The 13,718-nt window shown below is 35.2% G+C and overlaps 1 protein-coding gene across 6 annotated transcripts; it reads left to right on the top strand.

The window, feature by feature from the left end:
• The first annotated feature begins 1,827 nt into the window (after window positions 1–1,827).
• LOC110116208 lies at window positions 1,828–13,121 on the top strand. Of its 6 annotated transcripts, none has more exons than XM_020849705.2 (5): window positions 1,828–2,097; window positions 2,338–2,374; window positions 2,447–2,568; window positions 2,660–2,723; window positions 12,731–13,121. In XM_020849705.2, exons 1-4 carry the CDS (start codon window positions 1,870–1,872, stop codon window positions 2,720–2,722), a joined length of 450 nt encoding a protein of 149 aa, XP_020705364.1. In that variant the 5' UTR covers window positions 1,828–1,869; the 3' UTR covers window position 2,723; window positions 12,731–13,121. The 6 variants fall into 6 exon arrangements, with proteins under 6 accessions (XP_020705364.1, XP_028550401.1, XP_028550400.1 ...); XM_028694568.1 differs by lacking the exon at window positions 12,731–13,121 and adding an exon at window positions 11,250–11,680 and having other exon boundaries at window positions 2,664–2,723; XM_028694567.1 differs by lacking the exon at window positions 12,731–13,121 and adding an exon at window positions 11,250–11,680.
• Window positions 13,122–13,718: the final 597 nt, after the last annotated feature.

Here is a 13,718-nt window from a genome sequence, read left to right as displayed (position 1 = left end):
GGCTATCCTCATATAAGTTCCTAGTTGATACTGAGCCTTGATTCACCTTAGATCGAAAGGGAGACGCCTTGGAAGAGAAATCACCTCGGGTTTGCCGGAGGATTGCCGTCGGTGAGCTTTTGGCAATGGATTTTGGTTGAAAAAGAAGAGGGAAGGGGGAAGGAATTATCACACAAAATCTCAAAGCTTTTGGAGGTATTGAGAGAGAAAAAAACTCAAAAAAAATCCCTCACACAAACCCTAAACTCCCTATTTATAAGCCTAAGCTTCGATCTAACGGCTTAGATCTATTCTAGGGATAATTAAGAGGGATGTGAGATGATTTGGATGGAATTTGAATGAGGGGAACATTAAAAGGGCTTTAAATGCATTTAAGGGGCCTTAATTTGACCTAAATAGGTCAATTTGACCTATTTAAAGCTTAGGTTGACCAAGTCAATATTTGACTTGGTCAACTTGGTCAATTAAGTCCAAGAGATGAAAGGTTTGAACATAAGATGAGTTTGAATGGGATTAGAACTTGAATAGACCCATTTAGGCTAATTGGGTCAACCAAGTTGACCCAGGGCAAGGGTATGAGAGCTCCAAAGGACTTGGTCTGACCCATGGAACCCAAAGAGGGTTTGAGATTGATCAAAAGAAGTTTGAATTTGATTCAAAATCAAATAATGAGCATTTGGGTCAATTTGGTTTAACCTGGTCAACTGGGTTGACCCAAGGCCCGGGTCTAGGCTCATAAGACCTAGTTTACCCCATGAAACCCAAAGAAGGTGGTCTTGGGGCCTAGCTTGGTCAATTTGACCAAGTCAGCTCCTTTGACCTAGAGTTGGGAGAAAAACAAGGTCAACACCGAGTAAGAGTTCGACGTCAGTCGGGGGCCGAGTATAAGTCCTGCGTCAGTTGGTGGCTGGCTAGAAGTTTGTCATCAGTGGGTGGCCAGGCTGAAGCCTGGTGATAGTCTGGCAACATTTGGTGTTTCGATGGTGGTCGAGGAGTCTAGTGGCAAAATAACTCTAGTTTCTCTCTTTTCCTTCTCTTTCTTGCTTCCTTCTCTGGTCCATTCTTGCTTCCTTCACCTTTCCATGAGGAATGAGTGGTCTATTTATAATTTTTTGAGAGCGGCATTGCCAGTAAATAGGAGGTAGATCAATTGTATGTTGGGAGTGGTTTGAATGGATGACCGATATTAATCCCCTTAATTATGGATAGTTTACCAGATATTTGAATGCCTTAATAATGTAAATTTTTTTTTGATCTTATACTCCGATTTGTCTCACCAAGCCGCTCAATTCGACTATAAGCATGTCACATTTGGAAACTGTTTGGTCATCAAATTTATGATTTGTACATTTCAAATGCACTTCGGGTCTCAGATTTGGACCCATTTGGACTTGATTTTGGTCGAATTTGATTTCGTTGGGTTTGTCTTTTCGAGGCATTTCGTTCGACTATAAGTTTGCTGAAATCATAATTTTGGATGGTCTCGAATTTAATTTCAGAAGTTTCAGGCTTAATTTGGCCTCGAGATTAGTGCCACATCAAGATTATATATATAATTATAATTATTGTTATTAAAATTTATTGAAACTTGAATAAAATTTTTAATGGAATAAATTAAATTTTGTTCATATTTTGGATATAAGAAATTATTTCTTGTATTTTTTGAATACGGCAAAATTTTAAGTATTGGAAAAAATTTTAAAAAAAATTTTCGTATTTACTTTTTTTTAACTAAATAAATTTTAGCTAAGCTCCGTCTCCTTAATTAAATATTAATTAAGCTCCTAAAAAAATTAGCCCACCCCATAATACTTGCGATAAGATTGGAGAACAGAAATATTTCAAGTCATTCAAAACATCAACCACAAAATGGCTTTACGTACCCACTCTCTCTCCCCCCACTCTCTCAATTTCTCTGCCTCTCTTGTCAAAATCCCTACTTTCCAAACCCTAACTGTAAACCGAATTCACCTGCGATGCCGGAGATTGAGTTCATTTCGTCGGCGCTTGTATTTACCGGCCATTACCGCTGCTCTGCCACATCTTGATCTAAACGAGGATAACGTCAAACAAGTTCTGATAGACGCTAAATCAGAGGTAAGTTGTGTAAATAAATTGTTAGTTGCAAAATTTTTTTCTTGATTTTGTATATTTTTAGTTGATAAAGGAGATGGAGTTCGTATTCTAGTGACGACTTTTGATCAGTTCACATGTTATTAGGAATTTGCTAGTTCAACCAAAGTCTTCATCTTTTGCACAGTTACAATTTGTTCAGTAACCTAGTTGATGTCATTGCTATTGAATGATTCATTTGATTGAATTTTTCTTCATGTTCAGTTTGCCCAGATCTTTGACGCATCAGTGGGCATAACTGGTAATTATTATGCTGAGCTTCTTTCTACTTTTAGCTTTCTCAAATTGTTTTAATGATAGAATTGCATTTTAGGGGAGGTTCATCTTGCTGAATTGGATGGTCCTTTTGTGAAGCTAAGGCTTCAGGGCCGGTTTTGGCACAAGAGAGAAACAGTTCTGGCAAGGTTGGCTAATTATCTCAAGAATCGGATTCCGGTATGTTGTTTGCAGTGAGGTTATCTTAAATACAATTAGACTTTCAGTTTCATGGTTGAAATGATGGTGATACATATGGTGATTAAATCAGGAAGTTCTGGAAGTGGATATAGGAGATGATAAGCAATTAGATGACAGTTCTGAAAATTTTTGAGGTACTGAGAAATACTAATTCAGATGCTTCCAGCTTAAAGCTAATACTTTGCTTTGGACGATGACTTGATTTTTGAAGAGATGGTCATTGGAAATATTTAAATTTTTTTTTTTTTTTTTTAAATTTGAGGGCTGAGCAAGGCCTTTGTAAAGACGGGTTTGAATTTCTTTTTTGAGAATCGGATTGAATTAGCATCCTAATTTTTTCTTATGGCCCAAAATAATCTCTGACTATATAAAAAGTATCAATTTAGTTCCTTGAATTTTTTAATAGGGACAAATTGGTCCTTCCGTTCGATGATTTAGGTTCCTATTTTAACAGGACTTTTAAATAGCCGGGGACAATTTTGATCATTTACAAAGAGCCGGAAGACCATGTTGGTCCCTATCTTTTTCCTTTTTTCCTGTGAGACTTCATGAGATATTATTTTGTGTCAACTTAGTGTGACTGCTACTTATAATTTGCTTGTCTCTTTTATTAGGTACTACTTAAAGTTTAAAATGTATTGAAATTGAAAATTATGGCTGATTAAATTACTTAGGTGGTTTAGTGACATTGATTTTGTGGTCTCGTAGTTTCTCTTCAACATTATTTACATTTGTGTGGGGATTTTATTCATTGAGCTAATTCTTTTTTCTTGTAGTTACCTTTGCATCTGAAATGACGATGCAACCAGTTTTGAGCACTCAAGTGTCTCTAGAAAAAAAGATCATAAGAACATGTGATTTGGCTTCTCTTCAGTTACCTTGGTTATTGCACTGTGCTCTCATATGGCTCATGCAATTTACTTTTGGTGCTTAGGATTGATTCCACCATGTTTTTTATAACCACTCCAATTTTTATGGAGTTAATCACATCCACTTAAAGTGATTTATACGATTAGAATGGAAACACAACATACAATTGCTATGATAGTTGCAGTGGATCCAAACTAAGACAATTATAGTCACTCCGTTGGCAAACAATTCTAAAGTTCTAAACAAAAGAAAGACTTCATATTGAAGTAGTATCTTCAAGAAGGGACAAAATGATTTCCTGATCTTTCAATGGTACTTCTTGTGCTGGTGGGAATACATGTATGTTTGATTAGCAACATTATTGAGGCCTATTTATAAACTATTTGTCTAACCAATATCAAGAGCTATAATCAATTATTAGATTAAAAAATAAGTCTGAAGCAAGATGATGTTGAGCCATCAAACCCCATAACCAGCACTGACTGGAACCTCATGGATCAATTATATTATTATTCACGCTATCCATCCATAGTATCGGCCTTCTTTGAACACCCGTTGTTCAATTGTGATTTATAGTGATCTAGAAGTGATGGTGGGGAGTATCATAGACAAAAATAAAGGCAAAGAATTGTCAACTGTTTTGTTTAATGATTTATTGTCATTTTGCTTGAGCTAGAAAAGACATTAACCATAGAACTTGGCCAAAAATTTCTTTGGTTTAACTCTAGAGTTATTTAAGAAAATTGTTTACTTTAATAAGCAACTCTATTTGAACCGTGATGCCAATTTGATCAGAGTTATGACCAGTTTCTTCTTTAAGAGTTCCCCTAGCTTGAGCAACTAGACGTGCATTGATTGAAGAATATAGTTTATAAAAGTAGCTTAAATCTGCACTTGTTCCAAAGTAATGCAGAAAGCTTGAGCCTTTATATGATAAAAGGGTGAATGCACCTATGAAACTTCTTTTCTTGCTTTCATCTTGGTAAAAGATTGATATGAATGTGAGCAGTTTCTGCTTAATACTCTGTTTGTCGCATTGAGTTGGTTCCAGTTACCATTGGAGCTGCTTCTCTTTGTATTAGGTATGATTTTAGTGTTCAACAATGGCTATATGTGGCTTGTTTATAGCCCCAAAAGGAAGACAGTAATTTAAAACAAGTGGACTAATTTTAGCCTTCAATCATTGCTAGATGATTTTGTTGGAAAAATACTTTCTGAAACGTGGCGGCATCCTCATATGTCCTGAATCCATCGATTCTTATTTGGGCTATGAGTTGGGCTCCTTAATACTTACCGAAACGTGGAAAAATACTTTGTCGGTTGAAGGGAGGTTCCTAAATCAAATATTGAAACCAAAAAGAACCCTAAAAAAGTGCGTACGAATAACAGTCTTAGATTAGCTGTTATCAACCAACTTTTTAGCAGTCTTAGATTAGCTGTTCTCAATTTAAATCATTTTATATTAATTTTTTGGCATTTGATGACTTCTGTTGCTTTAATCTAATGTTGCTTCACTCTACTCTACTAAGCAATGATCGATATAATGCTTATGTTGATGTGAACGATTGCACAATCGAAGACATCAGAACTTATTTGGTTCTGAAACTTTAGCTTTTCATATTAGGGCGGCTGTAGCTGTCCTTTGCGGGCTTGGGATGACAAAAACTGCATAAGACCTGATGTGTCCAAGGCGAGGTCCGTTACTCTTATGAGAACCTGCATAAATGTCTGATAAACCAATCTAGTACTAGTGAAACCCTGATAATGACTGATAATGAGCACACCTCAGGAGGAGCAGCACAAGGAAATTTACACCACATAATTCTAACAACCAAAAGCAATATCTATCTTACATGTGTAAAGTGAAAGCACATCTATGATATGAAATACTTGAGTTCGCAAGTAACCCTAAGGGTAATACTTGAGTTCACATGCAAACCTATCACCAATTGCTCAAGCTGGGTGAAATCTGGGTGAAATCAACCCCAAAATGATAGATTGCGGTAAGAAAATCAAAGCCAAACAAGCACGAAAACAAGATACAAGAGATTCTCAATTCGAGAGGAGGATCGTCTCTCCCAAATCTCTAGACAAGATAGTTTAGAGCCCATGTCGCCAAACAACCTTAATAGAAAACAAATCAAGCATCCCTAACCCTAAACATCTCATGCTACTTAATACATAAACTTTCCTATTCAAATTTCCCTCTGAAGCCCTAGTCGCCCCCTCCTTTTCAAATTTGAACTTAATTGGAGTAATGGGACCAACTATTGCGGGCAGCATCATTAGGGGAGGTGGGACTAGCCCGCCTCCTATATACGCGAACCGGCCCTGGACGAGCTGGTTGGGCCGTTCAAGAGGAACCGGCCTATCAATACCTTCTCCCGAAGAATCACCTTGTCCTCAAGGTGAAAACAAGGGAACTGATGTTTCATCCTCTCATATGGCTCCCATATGGCATGGTAGTCAGGGAGGTTTTTCCACTTGATCAACACTTCCTTAGTTCTAAAACTTTAGCTTTTCAGATTAGGGCGGCTATAACTGTCCTTCGCGGGCTTGGGATGACAAAAATTGCATGTCACCTGAGTCCAAGGCGAGGTCTGTTACTCTTATGAGAACCTTCATAAATGTCTGATAAACCAATCTAGTACTATTGAAGCCCTAATAGTGACTGATAATGAGCACACTTCATGGAGTAGCACAAGGCAATTTACATCACATAATTCTAACAACCAAAAGCAATATCTATCTTACACGTGTAATGTGAAAGCACGTCTATGATAGGAAATACTTGAGTTTGCAAGTAACCCTAAGGGTAATACTTGAGTTTGCAAGCAAACTATCACCAATTGGTGGAAAACAGTGTGAAATCATCACCAAAATGATAGATTGTGGTACGAAAATCAAAGCCAAACAAGAACGAAAATAAGATACAATAGATGCTCAATTCGAGAGGAGGATCGTCTCTCCCAAATCTCTAGACAAGATAGTCTAGAGCCCAAGTCATCAAAGAACCCCAATAGAAAACAAATCAAGGATCCCTAACCCTAAACATCTTATGCCACTTAATACATAAACTTTCCTTAAATAATAATAATAATAATAATAATAATAATAATAATAATAATAATAATAATAATAATAATAATAATAATAATAATAATAATAATAATAATAATAATAATAATAATAATAATAATAATAATAATAATAATAATAATAATAATAATAATAATAATAATAATAATAATAATAATAATAATAATAATAATAATAATAATAATAATAATAATAATAATAATAATAATAATAATAATAATAATAATAATAATACATAAACTTTCCTAATTAAATTTCCCTCCTAAGCCTTGGTTGCCCCCTCCTTTTCAAATTTGGACTTAATTGGAGTAATGGGACCCACAATTGTGGGTGGCATCATTAGGGTAACACCACCACCTGTAAATTTATATATTCACATTCCTACTCAGGAAATACAATCAATGAACTTTTACTCATCCACAGCTATGATACCCTTATATTAGTTCTTTATGGTATCAAAGCTTTATAAGCTTCAACAATGGACCAGTCGTCCTCCCAATTTGGTGAAGTTGTTCCATCTTCATCCCCTTCAGATCCTCATATTCTAGCTTCCTTGAAGTTTGTTCTCTATAACCTTAAAGCCATTATCCCAACACAATTCTCCAACGACACTTCTTCTATATGGAAATCCCAAATTCTGAAGCTCTTCACAACTAACGGCTTCTCCAAGTTTCTGCTCAGCATTGTAGGAATTCCACCTTCCACCATTTCTGCTTCTAACTCAAGCTTTATCCCCAACCCGACTTATATTTAATGGCTCCTAATAGATCAAAACTTGGCAGCGGCACTCTGCTCTACTCTTACTACCTCTATTCTTCCATGTATCCAACATTTCCACACCTGCAATGAAATCTGGCTCACTCATAAATGTCACCGGTGAAAGTAGAATATAAATATATATAATTAAACTAAAAATAAAAATTATTAAACACATATAGTTACATACATAGGCTTTTCTTGCTCGATCTCATTCCCTCTCTCACTTTCTTAATTTTATATTCTCATCGTATAGACCTAGTGAGAGGGACTTGAAGGTAAACTCGAATTATGGAGGTCAACTTTAGAGTATAAAGATTTTCGTGTAAGTAGATCTAAAACTTAATATATGGAGATATTAACAGTAAAATTCAAGTGATGGTGAAATAGATGGGGATATTTTGTACTGCGTCGAGCTTGTTGTGCGGTAGAAAAGTCTCCTTCAAACTTAAGGGAAAACCTTTAGACTATAAGGTTGACCTCCATAATTCAAGTTTGCCTTCAACTCCATCTCTAGTCTTATCAACAAGAAGAATATCATCAACAAAAAACATACACCAATGTATATCCTTTTGTAAATGTCTAATGAGAACATCTACGACTAAAGTAAAAAGATATGGACTTAAGGCTTATCCTTAATGTAATCCAACCGAAATAAGAAATTACTTTGTCAAACCACCTTGTGTTTTAACACAAGTAATAGCTAATGCATACATATTTTTAATGATTTGAATATAAGCGTTATTAACTCTTTTTTTTTGTAAGAACTCTCAATAGCACTCCTCTTGGAACTTTATCATATGCTTTCTCTAAATCAACAAATATCATATGTAGATCCTCCTTATTCTCTCTATATTTCTCCATCAAACCTCTCAATAAATGTTTGACTTCCATAATAAACCTACCTGGCATGAATCCAAATTGATTTTGAAAAATTTATCAACAAAAAACATCTAATAATATGTGCATCCTCTAGCAAATAATATGTGCATCCTCTAACAAATGTCTAATAAGAAATAACATGAAGAAAAAAATCTTACAATCGAAAGGCGGCGGAAAATCGAGAGGCGGCGAAAACTGACGGTCGAATTTTGCGAAACCAGTCTCCTTTCGCCGGCGACGAAGGCGGTGATCGTTGGCGACGTCACGTGAATGTCTACAAAGCTCGGCGACGACGATCTAAGGTGGGCGATGCTGGGGCGACGAGAGAGACCGGAGATGCAAGAGAAATGACAGAATGAAATGAGCAGCCAGACGGGGTTTGTTCAGAAATAGGGCTTTCGGCGGCGGATTTTCCGGCGTCTTGGACACCGAAACGTTTTCCAGCGCCTAGTTCGTCAGTTCCAAGTCGTTGAGTTTAAAATAGTCGACGTATTATCCGTCGGTAACTGCGTCGGACCTAATCCGCCGTAAAGTCCGCCGGTAATAATGAAATGCTGCTAATTTTCGACGTTATCACGGGCGCATGGGACGTCGGGAAGTTTCCATCGCCGGATGCGCCAGAAAGAATGCCGTTATTATTCCTTCGCATGATGCGCCGGTATAAACGCCGTATTGACCGACGTAAAAAATTCCGCCGGAACATCCGACGGTATTCGCGTGTTTTTCCTGTAGTGACCTTCAAGCCACAAATCGTTCTTGTGTCATTCATCTCAAGAATGATCTTCACAACATTTTCATGAAGACCTTAATTGACTCAATATCACACTGACATCAAAATCTTGGTAGACAACATTTCAGCTGCTAGCTCTATCATCAACCCTAAAGATGTCATACTATACACCCTCAATGGTTTCCCTCCCCAATATCAATTATTCAAAATCTCAATCCGGACCAAACTTACGCCCATTGCTCTTAACGACTTCTATTTTATGCTCATCAGTGAAGAGATCAACCTTACAACATACTCTGCCAAAATCCAATCCTCTCCTAATCCCTCCCAAACTCTCTATACTACTCGCAACACTAGAGATACTCGTGGTCGTTCATGCTTCTACCAAAACTCTACCAACAAAGACTCTCGTAATCCTCCTCCCAGTTGCATCTCGTCTACACCTACCATTTGTCAAATCTGCAACAATAGAAGACATACTGCAAATAACTGTTGGTACCATATGAACATCAACTACAACCCAACGTCTACCAGCTCTACTCCAAAGGCATTCATGTCCTCCTCAACGCCTCCAAACGAATGGCTTCTTGACTCAAAGGCTTCGTCACATCTCACACCTATTCATCACACAGGTCATGATCTTCTTCCAACTCCTACATGTAAGCTGCTATTACCTAATCTTTTACATGCTCCTCATATATCTCACAATCTTCTCTCTATCTACAAACTCGCCCGAGGTAACAATCTACATGTAAGCTTCATTTAGGTAGCTGTAGTTGTCTATAAAAATAACTGTCGTTATATTAAAATTATATCTTTTTAAAGCTATTGTGAGTCTAGTAGATATCTATCCTTCCGAAAAAAGTTGGATAGTAATTTTCTTATTACTATATAGTTGTAAAAAATTATTTTTTATGTAGAAATTTCTGATAAAAAATAAGCTGTAGCTCTCTAAAAGGAAAAGTTAGAAAAATAAATTTTTTCTCAAATAAAATCTTTTGCGGACTTCAAATGTCCGGTGAACTCAGTAAGTCCCTAATGTATCTCCTTTCTTTCTTGACTAGTATTAGTAAATCATATTATTGTCAAAGGAAAAAAAAATTAAAGTAGTTCATCGACTATTTGTATGTGGCTCATGTGATTTCAGAATATTCAATTTAGTACCTAAGTGATCATTGCGAGTAATTTTGTAAGGTTCAGTTATTAAAATGGATTAAATTCATATACACATCATATATATATATATATGACGGAATCCAAACTCTTTTGATTAGTTGCCAAAACACAACTAATAGATCAAGTTGAGTTACATGTTGCTCTACAGTTGTCACTATTGTAGATTTCTCAGTTTGTAATCCTTCTCGTTACATCAAATACTCTGTTACAAGCTGTTTGCATTTAGTGGTCTAATGGTAAGCGGGGTTGTTCCAGCTTGTAGACTACAACACCAATACGTTCCATGACTACATGCAACTTGTTATATTGTTTTCAGAGATTCGAGTGTGTTTGTTGTCGTGTGGACATAAGATGTTATGATTGTAATTTGTCGAGTTCTAAGGGTCTATTTGGGATGACTGCAATATTCTGCATAAAAAAATATATTTTTTTAAAAAACTGTTGTGGATATTATAAATATTTTATTTTTAAAATAAAATTATATTTTTCACAACTCTTCCTCCACTTAATAAGCATCTTCTAAGATAAATAAACAAGCAATCAAATTGTAAAACTATTCTAAAAAATTTCTTATAGCCATTAGCCCAAATAAGGATTACTTGGACTTAGTCTATTTCCTCATACTTCAACATCCTCTCAAACTACAACAAACTCTACCAACAATTCTCAGTCACACGTTCACATCACTAGCTAACCTTCTAGCATATTTATAGCAATTTTCTCACATAAATGTCACTCTCTAATGTGATCTTCTAGTTAGCCAAAACCGGCCCGAACTAGAATAATCTTGGTATTTCTACTAATATGCTCTTCTAAACCATGATCATTCCATCATAAATTTCAAAATACTTATCTAAATATCGAACAAAAATTTTATAGCATTTTATAGCCTTTAATCTCACCAAAAAGCTACTCACCATCATCATATTTGGAATTAGAGTGAATATGGGAAGAAGCCTCTAGGAACTTCTAGATAACTAAGAAAACATTTTTTATGGTGGACTCATAAGTGTAAATAATGTGTTATTTTAAGTGTTATATTTTTAGTTAAAATGTATTGTTTTAGTTGTAATGTGTAAGAAAATAAAGAAAATGTATAAAATTTATGTTTTACATGGCGTCATGGTGCCAACAAATAACGCCACAGTGCCATCAAAGCCACCGTCGAAGCGCCAAAATATCAACTTTGCAGCACCACAATGGTCAAATATCAACTTCGTGATGCTGAGTTCTCTATTGCATAGTGGTGTTGTGTCATAATCCATAGCGCCTCAGCGCCCAAATTGCCCTCACAACGCTGAGCTTTTAAAAGTCATTAATGCCGCAGCGTAGTAGTTATAACTTTTCAAGGACACGATCTATCAGTGAAGTGACGTGACTGTTCACTAAGGAATTGATCCACATCAGCAAGCGCCGCAACGGCACCAGAAAAATAATGCAGCAGCATTAGTTCATTTATTGGGCTCAGCGGTATTGATCTTTATAGTGCCAAACGTCTATTTTGTGTTTTTTTATAAATAGTAATTGTGTTATATTTGTAAGAGGTTCAATCATTTATTTAATTTCAATCCAATTCAATGAGCTTCTCTGAAACTCCCTTAAGGTGACAACTAAGAGAATTTAGTGAATAATATGATACCATTATTAGAGTGTTTGACTTGTGTTTGGGGAAACAAATCTGTAAGTAAAGGGGAGTGTAAAAGATATCTATTTAACCCTTTTGGTGATATCTATCTCTTGTATTTTTTTTTTTTATATCATGATATCAATAAAAATGAGTTTACTTCAGTTATACTCCATGTCTCGCTATATTCTCTTATTTTGGAATGATGACGTAAGTATAATTTGTAGTATTAATGAATTCTCTTATTTCGTAAATGATTAAAAATATATTTTCAATATTAGAAGATCTTCAGTGATACATATAATGGGCTATAAATGTAGTTAAAATTAGGTGTAATGCAGGGCCTCGATATAGGGAAGATAGTAGAACTAGGAATATTGAATTAGTATGTGTCATGCTTAGGCATAGAATATGAAATGTACTAAATTCTTAAGAAGAAATACATCCTTTGTTCCTACAAGCTGGACAGATATGTAGGGATGCATATGTTTTGAATAACATCACAATTAAAAGTGAATCATTAGAAAAAACACTATAGGAAAATCGTCATTATCGGCGGATTTTCGGTGGATTTTCGGCGGACTATTTTCTGGCGGTTTATGATGAAATATTTCAAATTGATTTTTCGGCAGATTTTCCGACGGATTTGTTTCTAGTGAAATTTCCAGTTGATTTTCCGACGACCTTTCATAATTTTTGAAAAATTCATATATCCGTAATTTAATTAATTAATAATTTTATAGCATATTTTAATTTATTATTAATTTAATAATGCATTTTAATTAATTCTTAATTTAATATCTTAGTCTAATTAATTATTAATTTAATTAATTATTAATTTTTAATATTTTATTTTAATTACTTTTTAATTCTTTTTTTTTCGTTTGGAATATATTAAATTAAAAAAGAGTAACAGTTTAACACATTTGCTCTTCTGACAAACTTGTTGGGAATTTGGAATATATTTTGAACATAGTTCAAATCCCATGGCCTTCACACGACAGGCTGGCAGGCAGCATTGCGGGGCAGTCAGGCGGGCGGGTAGCACAGAAGGGAAGTTGGCAGCACAGAAAGGTAGCTGTGAGGGCAAGCATCCTGGTAGGGCAACCCGGTGGGCGGTCAGCTGTGCGGGCAAACAGCTCTAGTTGGTATGCCATATAGTTGGTAGCTTGGCGACTTTAGTTTATAATTATTTTTTTTTATTTTTCGACGGCGTTATCCACTGGATAGTCACCGAAAATATTTTCTAGCAGCATTCTTTGCCAGAAAGGTATTATGGGAGTGAATTTCTCGACGAAAAAATTTTCCTACGCAGGTTTTACTTGCATAAAATTTCTGGGCAGAAATCAGCTAGTAAATTTCAAAACCGCTTGAAAATGATTATATTCTGTTATCAAATTTTCTCAGTAATATGTTATTTTCTTGTAATGAAATATGCTATTTATATTTTTATCAATTCAAAATATTATATCCACATAGTGTATTCATTATGTTTATCTATTTTTTTTAAGTGATTGAATCTCCACTACCTCATTTTTATTGAGTGGGATAATTGTTATAATTTTAGTAGACAGTACTAGTATTTGTAAGTGAGCACATCTTTCTTATGGGATCGATACTCTACTCTATCACTATATTACTTGATTCAGCACATATACTTGTGTATATTAAGTGATGATTTTATAATTTTTATATATCAAAGAAAACCTAAGCATTGCAAAGGATTAGTAGAGCCCTAATTTATTTCATAATTGTATTGCCTACAAAAGCTTGAGAGTTAGTCCAGTAAGTTTGAGGTCAAAAATATTCTTTTTATGATATATTTATTTCATATTGATAGCTTGGATATGTAGTTCATTATTTTGTAGGTCTATAGTGTATGCATGAGATGCAATTAATGAACTCCACCATAAAATTTAGCCAATATCCTTGTGTGAGCCATAAACTTTTATCTTGAGTAAAAATCTTGATAATGGCGTGCTCCACCTTAAG

Source organism: Dendrobium catenatum, unplaced genomic scaffold, assembly GCF_001605985.2.
Source record: "Dendrobium catenatum unplaced genomic scaffold, ASM160598v2 fragScaff_scaffold_504, whole genome shotgun sequence".
Classification (NCBI taxonomy): Eukaryota; Viridiplantae; Streptophyta; class Magnoliopsida; order Asparagales; family Orchidaceae; genus Dendrobium; species Dendrobium catenatum.
The sequence above is the reverse complement of the archived record's forward strand: the minus strand, read 5'-3'. Positions and strand labels throughout refer to the sequence as shown.